We start from the raw sequence: 20729 nt of genomic DNA, 5'->3' as shown, positions 1-20729 counted from the left end.
AGTCTGTTCCGTGACATCAGCCGTCCCTTCGTGGACATTCTATTGTCTCCTAGAGAGACCTTGGAATCCCTGTGATGTCACCAGTATCGTTGTGACAACCAATTCCCTACTTTTTCTCTTAGTGTCCAAAGGATATATCCACAGACATGTTTGCCCGTCTTCTCAGGCGCTTTGGGAGAGTTGATGTTGATAGAGAAGAGTCTAGAGTGAAGCAAACGAAACCTAAAGGTAATGATGGACACAGGACATGGGGAATGTGGAGTAAGTTCTGGGCAGTGTATGTTGAGCTTCCTGTCAGGGGTGAGTGTGGGGGACTTCAGCTGGCCTTTATAGCAATGGGCCACAACCACTGGAACATCTCCACAGATATTGAATTCCATGATTATCACAATTCCTGAAAGTCAAGGTTTTCACATCATTAGTTTCTCCATAACCACATGGAGGATATGGCACTGCCTATGCTATTATTGGGTGAACTTCTAGTCTTTACTTTTACAGTGCATTCGGTAAGTGAAACTGATATAATAACACCATCAGGAGGCATGGAGGGTATAACTTTTCTGAATTAAACAGGGCATCAATGTACTTCACTTTCATGGCTTCTTTAAATTCAGTGACTATCTGACAGTAGTAAGAGGGAGAGAACTGTGCTCCTGGCATGACCTTATATTCTTAGAACTCCTCTGACTAACTCTGGCTGACGGGGCCAATCTTACCTTCATATATTAGAGGTTCTGTGTAGCAGATATTTTTCTAAAGTAGCCAAACTATATGGAGCAGGTAGAGAAAGAGCTTGTAACCTATTGGCACTTCTGGGGCATTTGTCATTTCAGTAGGGGGAATTAATAATTCTTTTGACCATGTCCTCCCCCTACATGACTTTTTATTGGACTAGAGTAACAGTGTAGGATATCTGAGTATCCCTGATCAATCAATTCATTGTGGATGCTGAATTGATGATCTGACTTCTGAAACCAGAGGGGTAAGGGTCCTGAAACCAGGTTGTAGCCTGCGTACCTGATAATAATCCTGGAGAAGGCATCTCTCTGGTACTTGTAAGCCTGTGTGGGCGGGCATGGGGAACACCTGGCTGCTTACATCTCTTGGTCTCTATATAGTAGTGGGGGAACTGTGATCCACTTAGGATGCCTCTTACACATAGACCAAACTCCTTGCAGTGACACTGGCTTCCAAGCATGTTCTCCTGTTTGGACCTCACTGTGGTCTGTGTATGCTCTATGCATTCACCCCATGCGGGTTCACTTGTGTTCTTCTACCTACAGAGGCCTGCAGACAGACGTCATCCCCTGAAAATGTCCTAAACAAGGTGCAGGCCAACGAGGAAGAGGAGAGGCTGAATAGAGAACTGGAGCTAACTACCAAGGAGAGAAATGAGCTGACAGATCGCCTCCTTTATGTGACAGGTGGATCCATGAGCAAGAGGTGTGCATTGCTCCAAACAAACGACCTTGTTCTAAACCTCATCTCCCATAGAGAGGAGATTCAGAACCTGACCCTTACTGAGGAGTGAGATTGAAAATGGACTCTCTGATTCTGCCTGTTGAAAATCTGAACTTGCAATCTGAGTGAAGATTTCAGGGATAAAGTCACTGGAGCATGAGTTCCCAGTGTACAATTGGAAAGCCCTTGACAGGTGGCAGCTTTGCACGGTTCTAGGTGCTGTGAGTTTGTGGAGAGTGTTTGTACTTGCTAGGAAGGTGACTGAACGCTATCATCTCCTGGCAGCACCCTTAGGTGACAGGTCCCACAGTGTTCATATCAATGCTTAAGTAGAAGGCCTGAGGCTCTGGCCTGCTCCTTCTTGTCTCTGTGCCTTACACTATGAGACAGTAATGGTGCATGCATTTCTACTGATTCTCATTGTGCTCTTTCCATATTTGTCTCTCTTTCTCATTCTCTGAGTCTGTTTACTTTTCTTTTCTTGTGGGTGTGTCCCAGTTTGTGTGTCTGTGTGTGCACAGGTCTGCATGCATATGCACAACTTTTAGATGTTTCTATGTCCCTGCACACTTGGAATTTAGGGGTCTGTTTTTTGACCTCAGGATTTACCTTTATAATAGATTCGTGGAGGTGTAAGTGCTTTATTTTGGAAGCCCCACTTTCAACAGCACAGTTCTTTGCCTGTGTAGTCACATTTGTCTATACATTTGTATGCCTTGGGCAGATTATAAGTTTGTGGCAATATCTGGTCTCATCTCCAGAATTATGTGTACTGTCTGCCTCTAGAATATTAGTTATTCGGCTTGTAGCATTCCACTTTTCAAAACAGGAAAAATGAAATCAGAGGTTTCTGGATGTGTGTGTGTGTGTGTGTGTGTGTGTGTGTGTGTGTGTGTGTGTGTGGTTGGGTAATCTCTGTGGCCTAGGCTCTTGATAGCATAACAGGTTTGAATGCAGATCCAGCCCTCCTGATTGAAAAAAGTGAGCCAGGGGACCCTTTATCTGGGTGCTTAGTTTCTATTGTCCTGGGCACACAATTCAAAGTTTCTGAAGCTGAAGAAGAGCCAAATATGAAGAATTCAGAAAGTGTCCTTCCAGGGTTGGGGTAGTACAGGACACAGCCTGAGTTCCTATAATCCTAAACCTCGATGTTCATTGGGTTCTATCTTCCAGGGGCCAGCCCCTACTTCAGGCCAAATCCATTTTATGAAAACTTGAAGATAAAGGAGAAAGAGGTCATGTCATTACTGCACAACTTAGACACAAAGAACATTGAACATCGTGAGAAATTTCAGGAGCTCAAGAAGGAGATTAACTTCTATCGGTAAGTACTGGTCAGAAGGGCCCATCACTTGTGGAATGGCCATGTCTGCCTCTCTTTGTTCTGGACTGGAGGGTCTGCAGCTCTGGGTCCATGTCTTCTGCTGTTTAAATATCACTGTGCCGTGGGTCTTTTGGACTCAGTTTCAGTTCCATAAGAGACTGTTACTTATCACCACAGTGTCTATGCATCTTTAGAAGGCTCTGGATAGAACTACACTGATTTAGGCATCAGAGTGTTATTAGGCCAACCTGCGGCTCTGGGGTCATACCAGGTTTAACAAAGCTCAATGTGTGGACCACATGGTTTGCATGACCTCCCTTGGTTCTACTGTCCTCTTGTGGTTATTTGCTGCCTACTAATTGATGCTGTCCCGATGCATTGGGCTCTCATGGGTAGTTGTAGATCCCTTGTTCTTTTGGACAGACATGGACTCTTATTGGTGCTTGGGTCACAGAAACAATTTATTCTTCCCTGGATTGGCCGTTTGCTGTTTGTGCAACAGCCTTACATGTATGGAGATGTATTCTATGAAGTCTTTATGGGTATCTGGGTCCTGGTGGACTTTGTGGGATTTGGCAGTTGGAATGGGAGGAAGAGGCTTCAGGATCTTACTATGCAGAGTGTGTTTCCAGCAACCTGCACAGCCGGCTCCTGATGGACCAGGCATGTATCAAGAAGAAGTTGGTCACATTGAAGCAGGAGAGCAAGGAGTTACAGCGATATTTGTTTGAATTGAACCAGAAAGATGAAGACGAACAGGAGAAGACCAGCAACCTCCAGACCCAGCAAAATGTGGTAGGAACAAGCAGCTGAGTCAGATTGACAATGTCTGATACCATTTGCCTATTGGATACATCTTTGCTTCCCCTATCATCTTTCTAATCTCCCCACACCCAATCAGTCACCCACCTCATGTGATAGAGTTATTCATTGTTCTGTCTATGCACAAGTATTCTGGGATGTTAACCACTCTTCAGAAACTGAATTATGGGCAAGTACACTTCTCTGCCCTTTTTGTAACTGCAGTCCAGAAATGGTGACAGAGGAATAACATATCACATGACTGCATTTCCCTGTCATAGATTGGATGCTATGAAGAGTTTTGAACGAGTTCTTGGTCGTGTGACAAAGGTCATACAGGGGTCATGTGATGGTTGGAAGCACCTTGTAGGGATAAGAACCAAGTGCAAATGGCAAATGAGTCCTGGTCATTGGCTTTGATCTCAGTATCATGTGGCCTTCTCCTTTCTTCCTGCAACCCAGTTAGGTCTCTTCTCCTTTCCCCGTTCTTGGTTTTCACTGGTAGAAGTTTGAGGAGCAGCTTGTTATCCCACAGTACTGTGAGGGTTGTTGGTGACTTTCCCCAGGCTGCAGAGATATCAGCAATGATTTCAGTGAAAAGATCAGTGCTGTCTGTCCAATGCAGCTGAAGGGACAGAAGGCAGCAACTTCACAGCTGGTATGCATGTCCCCACCAAATCAGTGTCTTAATAGCTGCCTTCTCCTCCCAGGTCTCAGAAACTGCAGGAGACATGGAATAGGACAGATCCCAGGAAGACAGCCCCCTGAAGAGTGAGTTTCTCTGTCAGGAGTTCCCTGCTGACGACAATCCTCAACAGTCAAAGACTTTTTTGGGGAGAATATTCTTCTTCTCAGTTAATTTCCACATTGTATAGAGACCCTAAATTTATGTATCCGTATGCCAGCCTGTCTCATTGAGGTCTTTCTCCTCTCTCATACAGATAACACCATTTGAGAGACATCTGAGGGGACTGCCTTGACATCTCGTGTCCTAGAGGAGAAACAGCACTACAACTGTGTTTCTAAATGTTCATTAAGAAAATGCTGTTAAGAAATGTTTTTGGTTATGATTTTCATTGTAGTTTTCTTTTTGTTATATCATAGTTATATATTCTTGTAACTGTTTTTCATTTTTTATACCATTTTAGTTGTTCATTTTATGCCTGTTTTTTGTAAATTGTATTCCTTATGAATAAAAATTGATTTGTAACTCTTGACTCTTAAGACCATCTTATTCAAGGGTCCTTTCCCCTCCTGTAGACTTAGAACTGACAGCTGGATATGGATCTTTGCATGGTCCAGGCAGCATGAGTAAATAGGGAATTTAAAGCCACCAAGGTGTACACAGGGTGATAGTGTCTTTTGTGTGGATAATGTGACTTTTTTTATGGACACACACTTTATGATGTAATCACTGACATACTGTATCCATGCTGTCATGTGTTCTGCTCATCCTAATCTATATCAGTCTACAACACACATTCCTTATTGACTGATTGCCCAGATATTGAGTAACACACACTCATGCCTGTAGAGCTGCAGAAAAAATGACAACTTTCACAAAGGAATATAGAATAATCCTAATCAAGAACCATGTGCCTCTGTTTTTCTTACAATACAGCATTAGTATTAAACCACAAAGATAATGACCATCAACGTCATTTTGGGAAATAGGTTTTTATAGGTGCTGTTTCATTTGATCATTCATATGCTGTGTTTTTTATTGTTGCTGATTATATTTATTTTTATCATTTAACTCAATGGATCTTTTTTTTCAAATGTTTGTCTGGGCCACTCCTGAGTGCATTTCCCTCATGATCCAAAAGAGGGAATAGCATTCCCCATTGTAGATGATTGTTAGGGACCATGTGGTTCTTCTGAGAGAGCAGCAGATGCTCTAACCTGTGAGCCATCACCACAGCTCCTGTAGGTAGCTTTTGTCCTTCCAGGGCATGTGCTATACTAGATGGACGCCATCATCTCCCATTAAGGAGAGAGATCTCAGGAGATGTGTATGTACAGGTGGTTGAGCGGTGCCTGCTCAATGTGGCAGCCTGCTAGGCATCCGTACTGGGCTCTGGTGCCTCCACTGCTCATTGTGCATTCAGGATCACCCTCCAGCATCACTCAGTTTCAATTCCAAACAGATCTTTCACTTACTATCGATGATTATATACATTAAGCACATCTGATAAAATACAGAAGAGACTAGCCTCCTTCTACAGGCCAACTTGGCATAATGAATTCTTTGGATAGAAAGCAAGATAATTATCTTAATCTATGCAGTTTAGGGAGGTCCTCAAGAGCACCCATACTGAATGCAGACTGCAGCTGTGACCACATGTTTCTTTTGCAGAGCAGGTCTGTGCTAGCCCAGAACTTAGGTGGGATAGTTCATGTTTCACCTTTTACATGGAAATCTGTGATCGTATTGAGAAAGTATATTTTCCACGTGACTCATTTACAATTTATGGAATTAAACTGACTTACTGAGAGTGGAGGTGACTCAGAGAGATAAAGTGCAGAAGACTTATTCAGTATGTCTGCAAACAGATGCTGGCTCATTAGGGCTTTTCAATGCTCAGCAGCTAGAGAAGCAAGGGAGAGGCATTGGTGACTCTCAAGCTTAGGTCCTCTAGTCATTATAAGCTGAGCATGACACAAAAAGTCATAGGTATCACACTAGAATCTAGTAACTAGATTTAACCAACCTATCACATTAATGCTGGGTTTGGTGGCATTTTTTGCTCTCTTAGTACCTGGAAGAGGCTTGGGGTTTTCTAATCCTACTCATAATTTATTATCCTTCCCAACACTATGTGCTTTGTTCTGTTAATGCTAACAGCGCCATCCAATACCTAGGATATTTACTACTGACATGTGTGACGTGAGACAAAACAGTCCCTGTCATCCCTCACCTGAATAAACTTCCTTAGAGGACAGTGTAGTTGGAGGGTCCTTCTTTCCTCTCCAAGATCGAGAAACATTTCCAGTCTTCAGACAAGTGTGTCAGCCATTGTCCAGTGACTGTCCTGAGATGTCCACATTGTCAGCTGAGTGAGGGCAGGGCAGGGTAGGGCAGGGGATTGGGGCAGGGCAGGGCAGGGCTGGGCAGGGGATTGGGGCAGGGCAGGGCAGGGCTGGGCAGGGGATTGGGACAGAGTCCATGAGATGTCAGTAGGCAACAGGCCAGCTGGGGCTAGTGTGGGTACAGGGCTTCTAGTGTGGGTGTGAGAGGAGGAAATTAGGAATGGTCAGATTCTGATGCACCATATAGGCGGGAAGGAGCTTAGACCATCTCAGTGCCATATAGGGACATTGTAGACACTGATGGGCACTGTGGGGATGGTAGGGTCCCATATACTGCTCTCCGCAGGTGTCAGGAGAGCATACAGTGGCTCTGTCAGACTTATGACAATCAGGCAGACACTGGGTGCAAGTGAGAATCATGGGACAAGCCCTGTGTGCAGCCTGGTTTGGGGACATTCCCAGGTGCCCCATGGACTGCAAATTAAAGGCAAAGGACACAGGGAAGCCAGCAATTCCCATGCACAGGACATAAATACCTGTAGATCTTTCTAGAATTTCCATAAACTATCTGTCACTAGTCTTCATTATAGAAGGCACCAACATTCTGCCCTCTACTTCAACTTGGTGAGACAGCTATTCTAACTCCAGCAGGAAGGCCTCAGGGAAGACAATAAGAACTCCCAGGTGACCCTTTTACTATTGAAACAGGGTCTTCCTATGGAGCCCAGAGTGGCTGTAGGATACTAATGCTCCTGCCTCACAGTGACTAGAATTCCAATCCACCCTCAAGAGCAGTTGATTCTTCACTAGATCAGACTAAGGACATGTGAGGCCCCAGGATGCTAGTATTACCATGGTCCTAGTAAGTTTCTCCAGCCTAAATTACAACCTGAGTCAGTGCTGCTATTTGGGACACCGCCTGATGCCCAGTGACATCACACCTTGGAACTCTTTGTCAAAAATAAGCTGTTATGGGAATGAAGTAGCCACACAATAAACACTGGTCTGGACACTCCTAGGTCAAGAATCCCCTGTTGGAAATGCCTTGGACCGCAAAATTTTAAATTCTAGATCCTCTGGCTTTTAGAAGATTTATAAATACAAAAAAAAAAAAAAAAAAGATGGGCATAGTAATTTAAGCCTGTGATCCCAGTCATGGGAAACTGAGTCAGAGTGATGGAAGACTGTAAGTTCCAGGCCAACCTGTGTTTCAAGAAAAAAAAAAAGGCATGGTGAAGGTTCCACTCAAGTGTAAACCAAAAGGGTTTCACAAGGGCCCTGCCGTCCACTGGTCACTACATCCACTCTCATCACCACAGCCACAGGCAGACACTGGGGAACATTTCTCTCTTTGGGATGCAATCCACCCCATGATTCTATGTGAGGAATCCCCCAAAGGTTGCATCATGTGAGGGACCTAGAAAGTTCCAGGATTGGGAGAATTTACGAGTTTATAATTAGGGATGATCTACAGCTGTGGCAAAGCCTTTTCCCAGCACATGGCAGCCCTAGGTTTGCCCCCAACAGTAAAAATAAAATCCCCCAAAATAATTCAAACAAAATATCCTGAAGCCTGCACCCTGACCAGTCTCCTCAAAAGTGCCAGGGACCTGGGTCCACATTTAGGACCCAGCACGACCTCTGTGACCCATGAGAAGGGATCTAATATGGGAATTAGTAGAGTATGACTTATCCTTGTGGATACCTTTGGTGACAATAACCACCTGACCCCTGAAAACCCATCTACCTGGGGGGCTCAGCACTCATGTCACCCAAAAAGCCCAGATCCTAGGGCCAGCATGGGCAGGTGGTGAAGAAAGTTTGTCTCTCGTGAACATCAGTTGCCGCTCCTGACCTGACTCTATCCTCAGGAGACAATGTCACGCCAGAAAGTGTGGGTGTCAACGGCTCTTCCCAGGCCAAGGCTGGAATACTGCTTAAGTTCCACAATGCACAGCAGTGCTCACTCTAGAGCTAAATGTTCTACAGCTGAAAGGGGTGGGTGCTCTGCTGGCCACGCCCCTCCCCTGCAGTATTTAGTGCACTCAGATTGGTGCTTCAGATGTGAGGGACTTCTTGAGGCTACTCCCATGGAGAATGGCAGAGTCATCAGAACGGGGCACAGGGTGAGTTCAGAGCACAGCTGGGAGGAATTTAGGGGTGCCAAGCCATGACTAAGACCAGATCCTGGGCTGACAGGCAGTTGAGCTGGAGAACTGGCATCCAAAGTGTTACTGCCTGAATTCCTCTTAGACCAAAAGCCCTGGATCTGAGCTACTTTGGTGCATGCTCCTAAGTGGGGTCCCAGACACAGCTCAGAATTGGGGCTGTGCATGGACTTTGGTGCTGGCAGCAGGTGGCTTAGCCATAAAGTGCCGAGCTTTCCCATCTGTGCCCACTCAAACTCCTCTGTTTCATTTTAGGTGTGTTTGGTATAGTTTTGAGACAGGGTATCTTGTAGCAGCCCAACTCGCTTTGAGCAACAATGGAACATAAAAATAACCTTGAATTCAAGATCCTCCAACCCCTCTGTCCCAAGTCCTGGAATTAAGACCTCCAGCTGTGACCATTTTACTGCAGCATAGGATCCATCTGTATTAGAGTGAGCTTTGGAAATACTGTAGCTCCGACTGTTCCTTAGAATTCAGGTTTCCTTAATTCTTAGCAGGAGTTTTGTGATGATGCTGATGAGAGAGTCAGGAGTTACACTGGGAGAGGTAACAGTCCTGGCAGCCCTGAGTGCGCAGTGAAAGTCAAGACAGAAGCCTGCTGATTAGCACCTGAGTGAAAGTGGGAGGATTCAGAGTTCAAGAACAGACTCAGTTACATAGGGAAGACCATATTGCAACATTTTTGTTTCATTTTTGGCTTGTTTTCTTTGAGACAAGGTGTTAATTTATAGCCCTGGCTGTCCTGGAACTCACAATGCCTCTACCTCCCAACGGACGGAATTAAAGGCATGTGCCAACATGCACTGCCACTAATTAATTTTTAATTAAACATGCTGGCACAATCCAGTAATCCCAGTGCTTAAGAGGCCGAGGCAGGCAGATATCTGGTTTCCTGACAAGTCTGATCTACAGAGAGCCTGTCAGAATAGCCAGGGCCAAACAGAGAAACCCTGTCTCAAAAAATAAACAACAAAATGAATTTGTTTTAAAGAAGAGAGGAACGATTTAACAGAATTAGAGGCAGAGAAACAAAAGGTAATGGGCAGTGCAGAGTCTAGCTTCTGAGATGAAACTGTACACCCTGGGGTTAGGGTGGGGATTCTTATCTTGGACTGGGAGACAGAGGGTGGCTTCAGGGATGGAAGGCTCAGTCAGTCATTAGTCAGGATTCTCAATCAAGAGGGTGTTGTAAGATCCAAAATGTGTGAGCAGTTTTCTGCATGAGACTAGAAGAACCCGCCTACCTATACAAAACAGCCAATGAAGAGTAATCACAAGCATACGTCTGGAGGTCCACAAGAGGTTAACGTCCACCTTAGTGTGGATTATTCAGAGCACAGGTGGAGAGGAGTAGAAGAGCTGATGGTGGCTGAGGCAGGAGAGGAGTTCGGGTGTGAATTTGAGCCAGGAAAGGAGCTTGTAGGTCGGGCAGAGCAATGAGAGGTCTAACAGCATAGCTGTTGAGATCCTTCAGATTAATTTGTCTTAAGAGCCTCATGCCATAGCCAAGGACAGGAGTAGATCTGACTATTGGGTGGGTGGGCTCACATAGCCCAACAGGTTTGGCCTTGCATCTGTGAGATTCCAAGCCTCTCCCTTTAGACACAGCCATGGAGAAGGTGTAGCAGTGAAGGTAAAGATGGCTTTGCAATGCTTGGCTTATGGTGTTGAGTACTTCATGCTCCACAGAGCTAGGAAATGTCCTAGAAGCCAGGGAGGCTGAGCATGAGGCAGACAGGTCTCCAGGAGAGAGAAATGATAACCAAAGTCACTAAGAACTTCCTGAATCACAGTGTCTGTTAACCATATATTTTATTTACTTATTTTTATGGGCCTGAGTGTTTCACCTAATAAAAGCTTGTGCACCATGTGGTATGTGTGGTGCCCGTGAAGTCCAGACTGATTCCCTAGAATTGCAATTACAGGTTAATAGGAGCCACCATGTGGACACTGGGAACTGAACCTTGGTCTTCTGCTCTTAGCCACTAAACCAACCATCTGTTCAGCACCACCCCCCAATTGTATAGTCATTAAGATTTAACCATTTGGCCTTCAGTATTTGAATTAATACAGATGTGACAAGAGTTATAGTTAACATGGTGGTTCAGGTATAGACAGGCAGGCATCTCATTGTATACAAAATATGAATCCTTCCTTCCTTCCTTCCTTCCTTCCTTCCTTTCTTTTTTTCACTTCTTTCTTTCTTCCTTCCTTCCTAACTTTCTTTCCTTCCTTCCTTCTTTCTTTCTTTCTTTCTTTCTTTCTCTTTTTGTTTTACTCTTGGAGACAGTGTTGTTTTTTGTGTAGCTGACCTGGAATTAGCTCTGTAGAGGAAGCTGCCTTGAATTCAGAAATCTGTCTGCCTCTGCCTCCCAAGTGTTAGGATCAAAGGTCTGTGCCACCACCACCACACATCCTTCTGTTTAAAGGAAAAATGTAGTCTTACAGGGCAGCATGAATTTAGCCCCGGTATAGACATTTTCCTAGGCCTCAGGAGCTGTAGAGTTCATGAAGGATTTGCTGCCTTCCCCTTTAGCCTGGCTAACTATGAGAGCTGCACACCCATGGGTGTTTGCTTCACAAGAGTCTGGAGGACGAGGGTCACAGGCTGAGGTAACTGTGTAGAGCAAAGGATGCCTGGTGAAGGTCAAGTGGGTAAAATGCTGAAATGCTGAGAGAAGAGGCCTATGGTAGGCACCTCCTACACCTGAGATTTCCAACCCCAAAAAGCAGGGGGTAGAGAGTGAGGATGCACAGTGCACACAGGTCAGGAAAAGGCCATGTTCCTGAAGCCTCCATGTGTGGTGGACAGACTCTAGGGCACCATGAGGGACATCAGGAGCTTCTGCACTTTGTAGAATTACAGGGATCCATGTTACCTCACATGCCCATGATTTGCCCCCTACTGCAGGGAGAAGCCAACACCAGAAGCCTCCAGCTCCCAGCCTTGCTTTTGCCATGTAGGTTTATCCAGAAGAGCTTGGAAGTCCCTGGACCTGGAGTCTCAGGTGGTTGTGAGCCACCTGACCCGGGTGCTGGAGACTGAACCCAAGTCTTCTGCAAGAGCAGCAAAGACCCGTGCGCTGACTGGCCCAGCCAGGGCTGTGAAATGGTGTTTATTTTCATCTGAACGAGCCCAACAACAGTTTAGGTCCCTAGAAGCCACATAAACCTGGATGCAGTAGAGTCTGTCATCCAACATTTCCCACAGGGAGACAGGAGCCTAAAGTGGACAGTCTCTAGGATTAGGGGGAAGGGCTAGCCTAGCATACACAGCCATGGACGAGAGGTAGAAGGTGAGGACCTGTGCTCAGGTTGTCCCTGACCTTTACACAGGCACATGAGTACCTGTACTCACAGAAACACCATACAGACATAGGTGAGAAAAGAAATAAAACAAACAATATTGAAAATACAATATACTGGGGCTGGAGGGATGGCTCAGTGGTTAAGACCACTGACTGCTCTTCCAGAGGATCTGAGTTCAATCCCCAGCAACCACACATTGTGTCTCATAACCATTTCTAATCTCATCTTCTACCCTCTACTGTTGTGTCTGAAAACAGGGACAGTGTACTCACTCATATGGAGAAAATAAATAGTTTTTGTTTTAATCCTTTTCTAAAAAAAGAAACCCATCTGTGACACATGATCATTGTGTGATTCCAAATGTTGCTAAGTCAGTACAGTCCTATTGCTACATGGTCACCAGTTGTGTCAGCCTTGGTAGTAGAATGGCACAGTTGAAAAGATGCTGGTCACAGTGACCAGGCAGCCTAGAAAGCTAACCATGAGCAGAGAAGGCTGTGCTGTGTCCTAGTCCTCTACCCCACACTGTCACCTCATCTCTATGAACAGAGCAAAAAGAACAGATGAGGAATTTTTCCAGGTTTCTTTCCTCTTTGATTTCTTTATTAACCTAGCCCCTGTGCTACATGTAACCTTGTCACATCCTCTGTCCTATCCCTAAGCCCTCATAACTGTCAGATAAGACCGGAATCTTGCTTTGGGGGGAAGCTCTGGTCCCTCTCTGTCCTAAGAGGCTCTGAGCCATCACTGAAAGAGAGTCCTCTGAGGATTGAGGGAAGTCCATAGCCAGTGCTCTGACTTCCAGGAAGGTTTGAGGAAGGTGGTCCTCTTCTTGTGGTGCCTCTAGTAGGAGCACCCCACACTTGGGCCCAGCTCCCACTATCAGGAAAAGGCAGGTGGCTCTGGTCTTTGCACAGCTCCAGCGGAATGAACAGTGCATCTCTCCTCTCTCTCTTGGAGGAAGTCTCAACCTCTGGTGCAGGTGATGTTCCCAAGGCAAAGGAAAGGGAAGTGCAGAGTGAGGACTCCCAGGATCCTTTAAAACCTTGTCTGCATTGTCTTCATTAATTTATCTGTTTAATTTTTATTCCATGTGTATTGATCTCATTGTAGGGGTGTGCATTCCAAAGCATGAGTGTTGAAGGTAGAGGAAAAAGCATGGGAGTCACTTTATCCTACCGTGTGGGGTCCCAGGCTCTGAACCGGGTTGTTGAGCTTGGCTACAAAGAGCTTTCATACTGAATTTCCTGCTGGCTCTGATTTCAGGGAGAGCGTCTCATAGAGCCCAGATTGGCCAGTAAACTACTGATCATCCTGCCTCAAGTATTGCCATCTAGTTCATGAAAGGGTTGAGTTATTGACACGAGGAACTGGGGATGGGCAGAGGTGCATGACTGAGGCTATCTCTGCTCAGTGGCATGCCTTTGGGGACTGATAGTTTTCATCACTGAGATGTCATTTGACTGCAGTGCTCCTCTGGAGAGAAGGAGCCTCTTTTGCCAGGGCATCAGGCTCTCCAGACAGGCCTGGAAGGTGGAGGTCTAGAGGCCAGGCCTGCATTCCTCTTCAGAAGCTGCATTTACCACTCTGGACAGTGCTGTAGAACAGGGTCACATATCCAGTTCTACCCTGAGACCTGCTGATAAAGCATGTCTATCCTGGTGCTCGCTTCGGCAGCACATATACTAAAATTGGAACGATACAGAGAAGATTAGCATGGCCCCTGCGCAAGGATGACACGCAAATTCGTGAAGCGTTCCATATTTTTAGAAATAATTGACTCAACTGTCAAAGATAATGTAAAGCGGAAAAAGCTACTGGTCCAAACATACAGGAAATCCAGGACTCAATGAGAAGATAAAACCTAAGGATAATAGGTATAGAAGAGAGTGAATACTCCCAGCTCAAAGGACCAGTAAATATCTTCAACAAAATCATAGAAGAAAACTTCCCTAACCTAAAAAAAGAGATACCATAGGGATACAAGAAGCCTACAGAACTCCAAATCGATTGGACCAGAAAAGAAACACCTCCCGTCACATAATAGTTAAAACACCAAACGCACAAAATAAAGAAAGAATATTAAAAGCAGTAAGGGAAAAAGGTCAAGTAACATATAAAGGCAGACCTATCAGAATCACACCAGACTTCTCGCCAGAAACTATGAAGGCCAGAAGATCCTGGACTGATGTCATACAGACCCTAAGAGAACACAAATGCCAGCCCAGGTTACGGTATCCTGCAAAACTATCAATTAACATAGATGGAGAAACCAAGATATTCCATGACAAAACCAAATTTACACAATATCTTTCTACAAATCCAGCACTACAAAGGATAATAAATGGTAAAGCCCAACATAAGGAGGCAAGCTATACCCTAGAAGAAGCAAGAAACTAATCGTCTTGGCAACAAAAGAAAGAGAATGAAAGCACACAAACATAACCTCACATCCAAATATGAATATAACGGGAAGCAATAATCACTATTCCTTAATATCTCTCAACATCAATGGCCTCAACTCCCCAATAAAAAGACATAGATTAACAAACTGGATACGCAACGAGGACCCTGCATTCTGCTGCCTACAGGAAACACACCTCAGAGACAAAGACAGACATTACCTCAGAGTGAAAGCCTGGAAAACAATTTTCCAAGCAAATGGTCAGAAGAAGCAAGCTGGAGTAGCCATTCTAATATCAAATAAAATCAATTTTCAATTAAAAGTCATCAAAAAAGATAAGGAAGGACACTTCATATTCATCAAAGGAAAAATCCACCAAGATGAACTCTCAATCCTAAATATCTATGCCCCAAATACAAGGGCACCTGCATATGTAAAACAAACCTTACTAAAGCTCAAAACACACATGGCACCTCACACAATAATAGTGGGAGATTTCAACACCCCATTCTCATCAATGGACAGATCATGGAAACAGAAATTAAGCAGTGATGTCGACAGACTAAGAGAAGTCATGAGCCAAATGGACTTAACAGATATTTATAGAACATTCTATCCTAAAGCAAAAGGATATACCTTCTTCTCAGCTCCTCATGGTACTTTCTCCAAAACTGACCATATAATTGGTCAAAAAACGGGCCTCAACAGGTACAGAAAGATAGAAATAATCCCATGCGTGCTATCGGACCACCACGGCCTAAAACTGGTCTTCAATATCAATCAAGGAAGAATGCCCACATATACTTGGAAATTGAACAATGCTCTACTCAATGATAACCTGGTCAAGGAAGAAATGAAGAAAGAAATTAAAAACTTTTTAGAATTTAATGAAAATGAAGGTACAACATACCCAAACTTATGGGATACAATGAAAGCTGTGCTAAGAGGAAAACTCATAGCGCTGAGTGCCTGCAGAAAGAAACAGGAAAGAGCATATGTCAGCAGCTTGACAGCACACCTAAAAGCTCTAGAACAAAAAGAAGCAAATACACCCAGGAGGAGTAGAAGACAGGAAATAATCAAACTCAGAGCGGAAATCAACCAAGTAGAAACAAAAAGGACCATAGAAAGAATCAACAGAACCAAAAGTTGGTTCTTTGAGAAAATCAACAAGATAGATAAACCCTTAGCCAGACTAAGGAGAGGACACAGAGAGTGCGTCCAAATTAACAAAATCAGAAATGAAAAGGGAGACATAACAACAGATTCAGAGGAAATTCAAAAAATCATCAGATCTTACTATAAAAACCTATATTCAACAAAACTTGAAAATCTTCAGGAAATGGACAATTTCCTAGACAGATACTTGAGATCCTGTCTAAAACCAGCACAGAAACCCACCCTGCATTCAAAGCATCATCCACCAATTCTCGATTATCTACCATTCTCTCCCTACCAGTCGTTCAGTTTGGAATGGTAGAAAAAAAAAACTGGGACTGATCTTTCTATTCTAAGGACCTTGATCTCTCTTTCCTTAGGTTCACCTTAAGAGTGCATACAAATGGATATCATCATCTGAACATCGTAGTATTATCTACTCTGTATATGTAGCATAATACTGTGCCTATGACAATCTCAAGCTTCCTTGAGTGTTGTTGCCCCATCAAGAAGTGTGATGTACTGAGGCCAATCCCCAGGGATCCTTTCAAGGGATTAGAAGGAAGCCATCAGAGATACTCCACATCATGGATGCCAACAAACAAACTAACAAAAAACAAAAAAACCTGACATTGAACTGTGTAGTGCTGGTCACATACCCTGTTATATTCTGTATGTTACGAGGTTTGTTAATCTTAACAAGTTCCCCAACTATGAGCTTCACATAGGACCCATTAGATTCAAGGAAAATAGGAACAATTATGTGTAAAATGACCCGAGTCAGGGCCCATAGACAGCAGCATTTCCAGCACTTGTGCTTTAGCCCATGTGGATTTTGCAATGAGCTGGGCCTAGCAATGTCCAGTACACAGTTGTGAGCTGTTGCTCTGGTTGAACTGTATTGGTGTGTGCATTCAATGAACTACACTATTTAAATGAATTCAATGTTCCTGTGGTCTGAGTCCAGACCTCTTGACACCAAATCTTCCCTTTAGCAGCACTTAGGAAAAGAAGCTAAGGTTAGGAAAGGTGACATCTTGTCATAAATTATGTGACAAGAGGGATGGAGAAATGATCCCTTGTGTTAAGAATCAAGGTGTCCTCTGTAATATTCAGGTCTATACTGGCCCTGTGCATCAGCTTCAAGGACCCATTCCTGACTTTCTTTGGGGTTCCCGAGATGATGCACTCAGACATGATTGGAAAGAACCAAAACGGTGGTCAGACTTGATTTATAAAATGCAGGCAACATTGCAAACTTATGTTGCAGGATATTTGATTCATATTATCAGCCCCAAGATAGTGTTATTTACTTTAAAAAATTACCTCTGGCAGTTCAGTTCAGCACTAGCACTGATATTTTACCCTAGAGTTTTTTTTGGTTGTTTGTTTGGTTTTTGTTTTTGTTTTTGGATGAACAAGTACTTTCTTATTTTGTGGCCCAGCCCTAGCTCTTACTTCTTTGCACAGTCACAGAGAGACCTCAAACATATATTCAGCCAAAGGCAGGGGAATGTAGAAAAGAGCCTAAGGCAATACCACATAATGACATTGAAAGTGGGTGGCCAAAAGGTGTTATAAAATTCACCTCACTTCAGTGAGTGATGACATACCAACCTGGTGGCCTACGATTCTGGAATATTAATCAGAATCCTTTAGTCATATTAGATCTTAATAGAAACAAGGAAGCAGTCCTTTCCTGAAGTATATATTCATCATACGTAAAGAAGATATTACATCCATATACAGCTCAGAATAGAATTTGGTTGTTTGTTTGTTTTTTGTTCTGCTATTTCTGACAGTGGCTATACTGTCCTATAAGCCTGTGTGTCAGGAGTGCTGTAGACCTGTTTTCCTCTCTTTCACTCAGTTATGGGGACAGAGTGTTCTGCTTTGGGGAGTGTAGTTTTCCCTCTCTACAGGTCTTCAGCTGTTCCTGTGGGCCTGTGTCTTGAGTTCACCAGGCAGCTTTCTTGCAGCAGAAAAGTTGGTCTTACCTGTGGTCCCGAGGCTCAAGTTCGCTCGTGGGGTGCTGCCCACGGGCTCTCTGCAGCGGCAGCAACCAGGAAGATCTGTGCCGCCGTTTCCGGGAGCTTCAGTGCACCAGGGTTCCAGATGGCCTTTGGCTTTTTCCTCTAGCGTCCGAGATGTGTGTGCAGGGAGCAGTCTCTTCTGGTTTCCCAGGCTTGTCTGCCTCTTATTTTCTTTTCTATGTTGCAAAGAGACACCATGAGCAAGGGAACTTATAGAAGAAAGTTTATTGCGGCTTACAGTTTCAAGATCATGAGTCTTTGATTATTATGCTGGGGTACATGGCAGCAGGTAGGACACCATGTTTCTAAAGAACTGGCTGAGATCTTACATCTTATCTGCAAGTTGGACACAGAAAGTGACTGTTAACTATAAATGGTATTGAATTCGGAAACCTCAATGCCCAATCCCATAACATTCCTCCAACAAATCCATATCTTATAATTCTTACCGAACATTTCCACAAACCAGGAATAATCATTCCTATATATGAGTTTATGGGGGCCATTATCATTCAGATCACCATATTCCACTCCCAATTCCCCATAGGTTCTTAAACATATCATAATAAAAAAATACATTAGCTCAGCTTCCAAGACTCCTGTAGTCTTTCGGTCTCTGTACAGTTTATCCACAGTGCTTTATGATACTCCAGGCAGTCCCTTAATTATTCCCCCTACAAAATCAAAAGGCAAATTATACACATCCAATGTGTAATGCCAAAAGTAAATGTTATCATTGCAATGGGAAATTGGGAATGTGGTGAGTAAATTCACGGCATAAACCAAAAAGAGCGCACTCCAAATTTGCTACTTCTGATGAATGACAAAGGGATTAGATGGGTCCACTCCCGTGGCTTTGCTGATTGCAACATAAATCCTAAAACTATGTTGTATCACAGAGATTTGTGGTGCTTGTGTTTTTATTGTCACTCGTTTCTAGGAATTTTAATTTTTCCTTATGGATTTCTCCCGTGGCCCTTTCAGTAGTGTGTTGTTTGTGTTGCTGACTTTCCATGAGTGTGTGCACTGACTGTACTTTCAATTGTGTGATATCAGTTTGATTCCTTTGTGCTCAGATAGAATGCACGACACTACTTCAACCTTCTTATCTTTGCTGAGGGTTGTTCTGTGTCCTAACCCGTAGTCAATTTTGGAGACAGAAGCACAGGCTGATAGAAAATATATGTATAGTTCTGTGTAGTTTGTTAGGTCCATTTGACTGATGATGTCACTGAATTCTGCTCATCCTCTTTTGTTTATTTGCATGTGATCTGTCAAGTGGTCAGAATGGACTATTAAAACCAATTACAACCACTGTTATAGCTAATCTGTAGTTTCATATCTATCTGATAGTATGTACTTTTAAAATTAGGAAGCTTGTGTTTAATATGTATTTATTTAGAGTTGTGGTATCTTTTGATAATTGCAAAGTATGAAGTGAATGTCCTTACATGTTGTGGACAGGATTGGTTTGAAATCTATTCTGTCAGCTAGATAGAGAAACTGCATAGAATTGCTATAGGGACCTGTGTCTTAGGTCTGTTTCCCTAGTGTATCCTCTACATCTCTCATGATGGTGATCCTGTTTCTGGCTAAATGTATGTCTGTTTACTGGGGAATTGAGTTTAGTGACATGTATTAAATTTTGTCATTTTGTTAATTTTTGTGGTTTCTATTGGCCTCTTTTGATTGACTGTCATAGTTTTGTTAAATTATTTCCTGTGACCTCTAGTATTTTATGCTTCCCTTCAAACTAAAGTATTCCTTTTAGGATCCTCTATAGAGCTGTCTTACTGGTTATACATATTGTGTTAAATTTATTTTTAGTGTGCATTCGTCAGCACAGTAGCTGGGCAGGTGCCTGCCCTCCATGGTATCAGATCTACTTTCCAAACAATAACGCTCAACTCTTACTGACTGTGTAGCATCTTGGCTGCTCTTTGTTCCCCTTGGACAGCCCTCAGGACCAGGTGCTCCTCTCCCTTATCCATGGCTGCTGTCCTCTTCCTCTCCTCTCCATCACACACGTTCTTCCTTTATTCTCTGGCAGCTTCTTCTTCCTTCTTCCCTCCTCATGATCCTCTCTAGCAAAGCCCTCAAAGATCACCTCCCCCATCTCTCTGCTGGGCAGCTGTTGGCTGTTGGCTTCTTCATAATCACAGTTAACTGGGAGCAGGGTCAGCTTTTGGGGGTTAACCAGTCCTGAGTTCTACAAATTAGCATTAAAATACAAGCAGCATTAGGCCAATACACTGCAGGGATTTCTTTAGTTTTGTTTTGGTGTCAGTTTTCTTTTACCTTTTCACTTTCTACTTTATTTTCGGCTATTTTTTTATTAATTGGTTATTTTATTTATTTATATTTCCAATGTTGTCCTGCTTTCCAGACACCCCTCATCAAATCTTACATCCCATTTCTGCTCAGCTTTGCCTATATGACAGTGCTCCCCCACCCACACATATCCATTCCCACCTCACACCTCTAGGATCTCCTTTTGGTGGGGGAACAGGCCTCAGCATAGCTTACCACCACATTGATGCCAGATAAGTCTTCTACACAGTTACCTAGAACCATAGACCCATCCTTGCATATACTTTGGCTGGCAATTTTGTCCCTAGGAGCTTGGGAATTCGTGACAAAGGGTCTGGTTAGATATTAAAGACCAATGGTTGCTGCTGTCTCTTCTTTTTCTGGTTGTAGGTGAAATTATGTTTGTGTGCTTCTCTTCTTTTTTTTTGAAATTATTGTGAGGTGATGAATTTCTTGTTTTTTTTCTTGGGTATAGTTTAGCTCATTGTCTTGGAGTTTTCCTCCTATTATCCTCGGTTATGCTTTCTTAGAGAAAAAATATTGTTTAAATTTGGATTACTCATAAAATATCTTGGTTTCTCCATTCATGGTGATTGCGATTTATGCTGGGTAGAACCTGGGTCTGCATTACATCTGTCCAGGATTTTTGGCTTTTTGAGTCTCCGTTGAGCAATCTGGTGTAATTCAGAAAGGTCTGAATTCATTTCTTACTGGATATTTATACCTTA

At 43.5% G+C, this 20729-nt stretch overlaps 1 protein-coding gene and 1 non-coding gene across 2 annotated transcripts; both read left to right on the top strand.

The window, feature by feature from the left end:
* Positions 1-960: 960 nt before the first annotated feature.
* LOC134483677 (disks large homolog 5-like) lies at positions 961-20699 on the top strand. Its single transcript, XM_063278884.1, has 4 exons — positions 961-1443; positions 2642-2785; positions 3418-3573; positions 20690-20699. Exons 1-4 carry the CDS (start codon positions 1232-1234, stop codon positions 20697-20699), a joined length of 522 nt encoding a protein of 173 aa, XP_063134954.1. The 5' UTR covers positions 961-1231.
* LOC134483705 (U6 spliceosomal RNA) lies at positions 13758-13864 on the top strand. Its single transcript, XR_010060589.1, has one exon. It is a non-coding gene; the product is annotated as a U6 spliceosomal RNA (small nuclear RNA).
* Positions 20700-20729: the final 30 nt, after the last annotated feature.

The sequence above is a fragment of the Rattus norvegicus genome, chromosome 19 (assembly GCF_036323735.1).
Source record: "Rattus norvegicus strain BN/NHsdMcwi chromosome 19, GRCr8, whole genome shotgun sequence".
NCBI lineage: Eukaryota > Metazoa > Chordata > Mammalia > Rodentia > Muridae > Rattus > Rattus norvegicus.
This window is presented reverse-complemented; position numbering and strand designations above follow the sequence as displayed.